The sequence below is a fragment of the Vanellus vanellus genome (assembly GCF_965231255.1).
Source record: "Vanellus vanellus genome assembly, contig: HAP1_SCAFFOLD_2319, whole genome shotgun sequence".
Classification (NCBI taxonomy): Eukaryota; Metazoa; Chordata; class Aves; order Charadriiformes; family Charadriidae; genus Vanellus; species Vanellus vanellus.
Genome location: NW_028128498.1, coordinates 3,035 through 12,599, shown reverse-complemented (window position 1 = coordinate 12,599; position 9,565 = coordinate 3,035). Strand labels below are relative to the sequence as shown.

At 67.3% G+C, this 9,565-nt stretch overlaps 1 protein-coding gene across 1 annotated transcript; it reads left to right on the top strand.

The window, feature by feature from the left end:
* Window positions 1-3,276: 3,276 nt before the first annotated feature.
* CACNG7 (calcium voltage-gated channel auxiliary subunit gamma 7) lies at window positions 3,277-8,801 on the top strand (the record flags this gene model as incomplete). Its single annotated transcript, XM_082500217.1, has 5 exons — window positions 3,277-3,472; window positions 4,803-4,889; window positions 5,901-6,041; window positions 7,451-7,596; window positions 8,544-8,801. The coding sequence occupies 5 exons, from the start codon at window positions 3,277-3,279 to the stop codon at window positions 8,799-8,801; spliced, it is 828 nt and encodes a 275-aa protein (XP_082356343.1).
* Between the last annotated feature and the right edge of the window lie 764 nt (window positions 8,802-9,565).

Here is a 9,565-nt window from a genome sequence, read left to right as displayed (position 1 = left end):
CCCCTCCCCCCCCCCCCCCCCAACGGCCGAGGCCGCCGCCGCGCTCGGTGCGGCCCCTCCTGCGTCCGTCCGTCCGTCCGTCCGCCGCCGCCGCCGCATCCCGTCCGTCCGTCCGTCCGTCTGTCCCTCCCGCATCCCTCCATCACCCCCACACCCCCCCCCCCCGCGCCGCGCCCCTCTGCCCCACCGCCCCCCATCCCGCCCCCCCCCCGCCGCGTCCGTCTGTCCTTCAGCCCTCCCCGCGCCCCGCAGCCCCCCGCCGCGTCCGTCTGTCCTCCCCCCCCCCGTCCGTCCGTCTGTCCTCCCTCCCCGCATCCCTCCCGCCCGCGTCCGTCTGTCCCGCATCCCTCCATCGCCTCCCGCCCGCAGCCCCGCGCCGCGTCCGTCTGTCCTCCACCCCCCTCCCCGCGTCCCTCTGTCCGCCCCCCCCGCGTCCCTCTGTCCTCTCCGCGTCCCCCTGTCCCGCGTGTCCCCCATCGCGTCCGTCTGTCCTCCAGCGCGCATCCCCCCCCCCCCCGCCCCTCCGCGTCCGTCTGTCCCGCATCCCTCCATCCCGCATCTCCCCCCTCCGCGTCCGTCTGTCCGTCCCTCCGCATCCCCCCCCCCCCCGCCCCGGGTCCGTGTGTCCCGCGTGTCCCCCCTCCCCCCCGCGTCCGTGTGTCCGTCCGTCCCCCCCCCCGTGCCCTTCCCGCGTCCGTGTGTCCGTCCCCCCCCCCGCTCCCATGGCGCCGCGGGCCCCGGGGACACCGCAGTCGGCCACGCCGTGAGCGGGTGAGGTCACGCGTGTGCCGTGTCACGCGTGTGCGGGGTCACACATGTGCGGGGTCACGCGTGTGCGAAGGGCGATGCATGGGGCCGGGGGGGGGGCGGGGGGGGAGGAGGAGGAGGAGGAGGGGGGGGACGTGCAAAGGGCCCTGCGTGTGCGACGGTCACGCGTGTGCGCGGGGCGTGCGCAGGGGCCACGCGTGTGCGAGGCGCGGGAGGTTTCCCAGGTGTGCACACGCGTGTGCGGGGGGCGCCTAAAAGGGCCACACGTGTGCAGGGTGGGCCGGAGTGCTGCCCAAGCACACGCGTGTGCGAGGTGTGCAGAGGGCAGTGGGTGTGCAAGGCCCCTCCTGAGCGTGCGGGGCGCACACGCGTGTGCGGGGGGCGCCTGAAAGGGCCACGCGTGTGCAGGGTGGGCCGGAGCGCTGCCCAAGCACACGCGTGTGCGAGGCGTGCAGAGGGCGATGTCGGCGGGGGGCGCGAGAGCCACGCGTGTGCAGGGCGGGCACGGGGCCACGCGTGTGCGAGACGTGCAAAGGGCAACAACACACGTGTGGGGCGTGCAAGGACGAGGCAGGGGGGTGTGTGTGTGTGTGCGCCTGCGTGTGCGATGGCCGTCCCCGTGCACACGCGTGTCCCGCGTGTCGCGTCCCGTGGGGGCGGCGAGGCGGGGGGGCTGCACACGCGTGTTCCCCGCACCCGCACACGCGTGTGCCCTCCGGCCCCCCCCGAGCCCCCCCCCCCGCTGCCCTCCTGCCCCCTGTGCCCCCCCACCCCCCCGCCCCCCTGACCCCCCCCGCCCCATTTATGACCTCTCCTCCCCCCCCAATCCGCCCCCTGTGCCCCCCTAAGCCCCCTCCTGCCCCCAAACCCACCCCCAATGCCCCCCCCCCACCTGCCATGGCCCCCCACACCCCCCAGCCCCCCCCAAGACCCCCAATGCCCCCTCCCGCCCCATTTACCCCCCTCCTGCCCCCTCTGCACCCCCCAAACTCACCCCCTGCCCCCGCTGCCCCCCTTACGCCCCCTCCCTCCCCACTTACACCCCCTCCCACCCCCCTTACACCCCCTCTGCCCCACTTCTGCCCCCTCTGCCCCACTTACAGCCCCCCACCCCCCTTATGCCCCCTCTGCCCCCCTTATACCCCCCCACCCCACTTATACCCCCTCCTGTCCACTTACACCCCCTCCCGCCCCCCTTATGCCCCCTCTGCCCCCCTTAAACCCCCTCTGCCCCACTTACACCCCCTCCCACCCCCCTTACGCCCCCTCCCTCCCCACTTCTGCCCCCTCCCTCCCCACTTACACCCCCTCCCACCCCACTTATGCCCCCTCTGCCCCCCTTATACCCCCCCACCCCACTTATACCCCCTCCTGTCCACTTACACCCCCTCCCGCCCCCCTCCCACCCTCTCCCATCCCCCTTACACCCCCTCTGCCCCACTTACACCACCTCAAATCCCCCTTATGCCCCCCCTGCCCCCCTTAAACCCCCTTTGCCCCAGTTTTGCCCCCTCTGCCCCACTTATACCCCCTCCCTCCCCACTTACACCCCCTCCCACCCCCCTTATGCCCCCTCTGCCCCCCTTACGCCCCCTCCCTCCCCCCTTATGCCCCCTCTGCTCCCCTTATACCCCCCCACCCCACTTATACCCCCTCCTGTCCACTTACACCCCCTCCCATCCCCCTTATGCCCCCTCTGCCCCCCTTACGCCCCCTCCCACCCCCCTTATGCCCCCTCCCATCCCCCTTATGCCCCCTCTGCCCCACTTACGCCCCCTCCCACCCCCCTTATGCCCCCTCCCATCCCCCTTATGCCCCCTCTGCCCCACTTACACCCCCTCCCTCCCCACTTACACCCCCTCCCACCCCCCTTACGCCCCCTCCCATCCCCCTTATGCCCTCCCACCCCCCTTATGCCCCCTCTGCCCCCCTTACGCCCCCTCTGCCCCACTTACACCCCCTCCCTCCCCACTTACACCCCCTCCCACCCCCCTTACACCCCCTCCCATCCCCCTTATGCCCTCCCACCCCCCTTATGCCCCCTCTGCCCCCCTTACGCCCCCTCTGCCCCACTTACACCCCCTCCCTCCCCACTTACACCCCCTCCCACCCCCCTTACACCCCCTCCCATCCCCCTTATGCCCTCCCATCCCCCTTACACCCCCTCTGCCCCACTTACGCCCCCTCTGCCCCACTTACACCCCCTCCCTCCCCACTTACACCCCCTCCCACCCCCCTTACACCCCCTCCCATCCCCCTTATGCCCTCCCATCCCCCTTACACCCCCTCTGCCCCCCTTACGCCCCCTCCCACCCCCCTTACACCCCCTCCCATCCCCCTTACGCCCCCTCTGCCCCACTTATACCCCCTTCCTCCCCACTTCTGCCCCCTCCCACCCCCCTTACGCCCCCTCCCATCCCCCTTACACCCCCTCCCTCCCCCCTTACGCCCCCCCCCGCCCCCCTTACGCCCCCCTGAGCCCCCCCGTGCCCCCCGCCAGGCGCCAGGATGAGCTCGTGCAGCAGCCGAGCGCTGACGCTGCTGAGCAGCGTGTTCGGGGCCTGCGGGCTGCTGCTGGTGGGCATCGCCGTCAGCACCGACTACTGGCTCTACATGGAGGAGGGGGTGGTCCTGCCCCAGAACCAGAGCACGGAGGTGCGCATGGCGCTGCACGCCGGCCTCTGGCGCGTCTGCTTCTTCGCCGGTACGCTCACCCCCCCCCCAGCCCCCCCCCAGACCCCCCCATGGACACGGGGGTGGGGGGAGAGGGGGGTCCCAGGGGGTGGTACGGGGTGAGCCCAGCTCATGCCAGCTCACGTGCGCGCACACGGGTGCCTATGGGGGCACGCGGGGGCACACAAGCTCATACGGGTCACGCAAGCTCACACGGGATCACACGGGCTCACATGGGACCACACAGGATCACACAAACTCACTGGAGCTCACATGGGATCATATGGGATCACACGGGCTCACACAGGTCATGCAAGATCACACGGGATCACACGGGATCACACAAATTCACTGGAGCTCACACAAGGTCACACGGGCTCACACGGGATCACACGGGACAACACAAGACCACACAAACTCACTGGAGCTCACATGGGATCATATGGGATCACACGGGCTCACATGGGTCACGCAAGATCACACGGGATCACACAGGCTCACACAAGCTCACACGGGACCACACGGGACCACACGGATCACACAGGATCACACAAGCTCACATGGGTCATGCAAACTCACACATGCTCACACGCGCTCACACGGGCTCACACGGGATCACAGAAGCTCACGTGTGCTCCCACGGGCTCATATGGGATCACACGGGATCACTCGAGCTCACCCAAGCTCACAGGGGCTCACGCGTGCTCACGTGTGCTCACACGGGCTCATGCAAGTACACGCAAGCTCACACGGGATCACACGGGATCACACAGGCTCCCACTCCCCCCTGCGCTCCCCCCCCCCCACTCTGCGCCCCATTACCAGTGGGGGAACACGTGGGGACGTCGTGTCCCGGGACGGGGAGCGTGGGGGGCTTTGGGGGGGATCTGGGGGGACCCTATGGCATATGGAGGTCCCGGGGGGGACCCTATGGGATATGGGGGGGACTGGGGGGGGTCCTATGGGATATGGGTGTCCGGGGGGGGATCTGGGGGGACCCTATGGCATATGGGGGGGTCTGGGGGGACCTTATGGGATCTGGGGGGGAACGGGGGGACCCCTATGGGATTTGAGGGGTCCTGGGGGGGATCTGGGGGGACCCTATGGGATATGGGGGGTTCCTGTGGGGGCCCTGGGGGGGCCCTATGTGATATCCCTACGAGATATAGGGAGATCCAGGAGGGATCCAGGGCGCCCCTATGGGATCTGGGGGGGATCTGGGGGGACCCTATGGGATCTGGGGTGTCCCGGGGGGTGGGGGGGGGCGGATCTGGGGGGCCGCTGTGGGATGTGGGGAGTGTGGGGTGACCCTATGGAATGTGGGGGGGTCGCTGAGGGGGGTGTGTGTGTGTCCCCCGCAGGGCGGGAGAAGGGGCGCTGCGTCGCCTCCGAATATTTCCTGGAGCCTGAGATCAACCTGGTGACCGAAAACACCGAGAACATCCTCAGTGCGTGGGGCTATAGGGGCTATGGGGGCTATAGGGGCTATGGGGGCTATAGGGGCTATAGGGGCTATAGGGGCTATGGGGGCTATGGGGGCTATAGGGGCTATGGGGGCTATAGGGGCTATGGGGGCTATGGGGGCTATAGGGGCGATAGGGGCTATGGGGGCTATGGGGGCTATGGGGGCTATAGGGGCTATAGGGGCAATAGGGGGCTATAGGGGCTATGGGGGCTATAGGGGCTATGGGGACTATGGGGCCTATGGGGGCAATAGGGGGCTATAAGGGTTCTATAGGGGTTCTATAGGGGGCTATTGGGGTTCTATAGGGGGCTATAAGGGTGTAGAGGGGTCTATAGGGGTCTATAAGGGTTTATAGGGCTCTATAGGGCTCCGTAGGGCTCTCTCTCTATAGGGCTCTATAAGTGTCCAGAGGGATCTAGAGGGGTCTTAGAGGGGTCTCTAAGGGTTTATAGGGGTCTATGGGGGTCTAGAGGGGTCTATAAGGGTCTATAGGGCCCTATAGGGGTCTATAAGGGTCTATAAAGGTTTATAGGGCTCTACAGGGGGCTATAGGGGTGTCTATAAGGGTTTATAGGGTTCTATAGGGGTCTGCAAGGGTTTACAGGGCCCTATAGGGCTCTAGAGGGGTCCATAAGGGTTTATAGGGCTCTATAGGGGTCTATAGGAGTCTATAAGGGTTTATAGGGCCCTATACGGGTCTATAAGGGTCTATAAGGGTCTAGAGGGCTCTATAGGGGTCTATAAGAGTTTATAGGGCTCTATAGGGCTCTATAGGGGTCTATAAGGGTTTACAGGGCCCTATAGGGGTCTATAAGGGTCTATAAGGGTTTATAGGGCTCTATAGGAGTCTATAAGGGTTTGTAGGGCTCTGTAGGGGTCCAGAAGGGTTTAGAGGGCTGTATAGGGCTGTATAGGGCTGTATAGGGCTGTATAGGGGCGTATAGGGCTGTATAGGGGCGTATAGGGGCTGGAGCCATCTGCCGCCCCCCCCCAGAGACGGTGCGGACGGCGACCCCCTTCCCCATGGTCAGCCTCTTCCTCGTCTTCACGGCCTTCGTCATCAGCAACGTGGGGCACATCCGCCCCCAGCGCACCCTCCTGGCCTTCGTCTCCGGCATCTTCTTCATCCTCTCCGGTCAGGCACCCACATCCCCCCCCAACCGCCCCCCCCCCCCGGCCCCCAGACTGCCCCAGGGACCCCCGTACTCCCCCAGGGACCCCAAATCTGCCCCAGAGTCCCTTCAGGACCCCATATCTGCCCCCAGGGACCCCATATCTGCCCCAGAGCCCCCTCAGGACCCCCAAATCTGCCCCAGAGTCCCTTCAGGACCCCATATCTGCCCCCAGGGACCCCATATCTGCCCCAGAGCCCCCCCCAGGACCCCTATATCTGCCCCAGGGACCCCCAAATCTGCCCCAGAGCCCCCAAATCTGCCCCAGAGCCCCCCCAGGATACCCATATCTCCCCCAGCATCCCAATATTTGCCCCAGGGACCCCCCAGGACCACTATATCTTCCCCAGAAGCCCCTCAGACCCCCATATCTGCCCCAGGGACCCCCAAATCTGCCCCACAGCCCCCTCAGGACCCCATATCTCCCCCAGAGTCCCTTCAGGACCCCCATATCTCCCCCCAGAACCCCCATTATATGCCCCAGGAACCCCATAACTGCCCCAGAGCCCCCTCAGGACCCCCATATCTGCCCCCAGAACCCCCAAATCTGCCCCAGAGCCCCCTCAGGACCCCCATATCTGCCCCCAGAACCCCCAAATCTGCCCCAGAGCCCCCTCAGGACCCCCATATCTGCCCCCAGAACCCCCATTATATGCCCCAGGGACCCCATATCTGCCCCAGAGCTCCCTCAGAACCCCCAAGTCTGCCCCCAGGGACCCCAAATCTGCCCCAGAGCCCCCTCAGGACCCCCATATCTCCCCCCAGAACCCCCATTATATGCCCCAGGGACCCCAAATCTGCCCCAGAGCCCCCTCAGGACCCCCATATCTCCCCCCAGAACCCCCATTATATGCCCCAGGGACCCCAAATCTGCCCCAGAGCCCCCTCAGGACCCCCATATCTCCCCCCAGAACCCCCATTATATGCCCCAGGGACCCCATATCTGCCCCAGGATCCCTCAGGACCCCCATATCTGCCCCAGACCCTCCTCAGGACCCCCATATCTCCCCCCAGAACCCCCATTATATGCCCCAGGAACCCCATAACTGCCCCAGAGCCCCCTCAGGACCCCCATATCTGCCCCAGACCCTCCTCAGGACCCCCATATCTACCCCCAGAACCCCCATTATATGCCCCAGGGACCCCAAATCTGCCCCAGAGCCCCCTCAGGACCCCCATATCTGCCCCCAGAACCCCCATATCTGCCCCAGAGCCCCCTCAGGACCCCCATATCTCCCCCCAGAACCCCCATTATATGCCCCCAGGGACCCCATATCTGCCCCAGGATCCCTCAGGACCCCCATACCTGCCCCCGAACACCCCATATCTGCCCCAGGGCCCCCCCGGCGCTGACCCCCCGGGGCCCCCCCAGGGCTGTCGCTGGTGGTGGGGCTGGTGCTCTACATCTCCAGCATCAACGACGAGGTGATGAACCGGCCCAGCGGCTCCGAGCAGTACTTCCAGTACCGCTACGGGTGGTCCTTCGCCTTCGCCGCCTCCTCCTTCCTCCTCAAAGAGGTGCGCCGCCTCGCACGCCCCTCGTGCACTCCTCGTGCGCCCCTCGTGCGCCCCTCATGCGCCCCTCACACGGCCCACACGCGCTTCTCCCACGCTTTGCACGCCCCTCGCATGCTTCGCACGCCCCCAGCGTGCCCCCCGCCTGCCTCGCACGCCCCTCGTGCACCCCTCGTGCGCCCCTCGCACGGCCCACACGCGCTTCTCCCATGCTTTGCACACCCCTCGCACACTTTACACACCTTGCACACCCTCCCACACCACTTGCACACCGCCACACACCATTGCACGCCCTTGCACGCCCCCATGCGATGTCCCCTGCCCCGTCCCACGGTGTGCCCGTCCCCGGCAGGGCGCGGACGTGATGTCGGTGTACCTGTTCACCATTGCACACTCTTCCACACCACCCCACGCCCTTGCACGCCCTCGCACGCCCTCGCACGCCATCCCCTGCCCCGTCCCACGGTGTGCCCGTCCCCGGCAGGGCGCGGGCGTGATGTCGGTGTACCTGTTCACCATTGCACACTCTTCCACACCACCCCACGCCCTCGCACGCCCTTGCACACCCTCGCACGCCCTCGCACGCCCTCGCACGCCCTCGCACGCCATCCCCTGCCCCGTCCCACGGTGTGCCCGTCCCCGGCAGGGCGCGGGCGTGATGTCGGTGTACCTGTTCACCATTGCACACTCTTCCACACCACCCCACGCCCTCGCACGCCCTTGCACACCCTCGCACGCCCTCGCACGCCCTCGCACGCCCTCGCACGCCATCCCCTGCCCCGTCCCACGGTGTGCCCGTCCCCGGCAGGGCGCGGGCGTGATGTCGGTGTACCTGTTCACCATTGCACACTCTTCCACACCACCCCACGCCCTCGCACGCCCTTGCACACCCTCGCACGCCCCCGTGCGATGTCCCCTGCCCCGTCCCACGGTGTGCCCGTCCCCGGCAGGGCGCGGGCGTGATGTCGGTGTACCTGTTCACCAAGCGGTACGCGGAGGAGGAGCTGTACCGGGCACCGGCGGGACTGCTGCGGCCGCGGCTGAGCGCCTGTTCGGGGCTGTCGGGGCAGTTCCTGCAGCCCCGCGCGTGGCCCCGCGCCCGCAGCCCCTCCGACGCCTCCTCCGACGTCTCCATCCAGATGACCCAGAACTACCCCCCCGCCATCAAGTACCCCCAGCACGGCCACCTCTCCACCTCCCCCTGCTAGGGGGGGGACGGGGGGGACCTGGGGACAAGGGGGGGACATGGGGACGAGGGGGGATGTGGGGAGGATGGGGGATGTGGGGGACATGGGGGACATGGGGGGGTGGGGGACATTGGGACGAGGGGGGATGGGGGACATGGGGGACATGGGGGACATGAGGGGGTGGGGGAGATGGGGACGATGGGGACATGGGGGATGTCGGGGACATGGGGGACATTGGGACAAGGGGGGATGTGGAGAGGATGGGGGACATGGGGGACATGGGGGACATGGGGGACATGGGGGGGTGGGGGACATGGGGGACATCAGGACGAGGGGGGACATGGGGATGATGGGGACATTGGGACGAGGGGGGATGTGGGGAGGATGGGGGACATGGGGGACATGGGGGGTGGGGGACATGGGGGACATCAGGACAAGGGGGGACATGGGGATGATGGGGACATGGGGGGTTGGGGACATGGGGGACATTGGGACGAGGGGGTCATGGGGGACATCAGGACGAGGGGGGACATGGGGATGATGGGGACATGGGGGACGTCGGGGATGTGGGGGACGTGGGGGGGATGGGGATATGGGGGACGTGGGGACAATGCGGACATGGGGGGGATTTGGGGAGATGGGGACGAGGGGGGATATGGGGACGTGGGGGACGTGGGGAGGATGGGGGATGTGGGGACGAGGTGGGACATAGAGCTGAGGGGGAACATGGGGACACGGGGGACATAGGGACAATGGGGGACATAGGGAAGAGGGGGGACATGGGG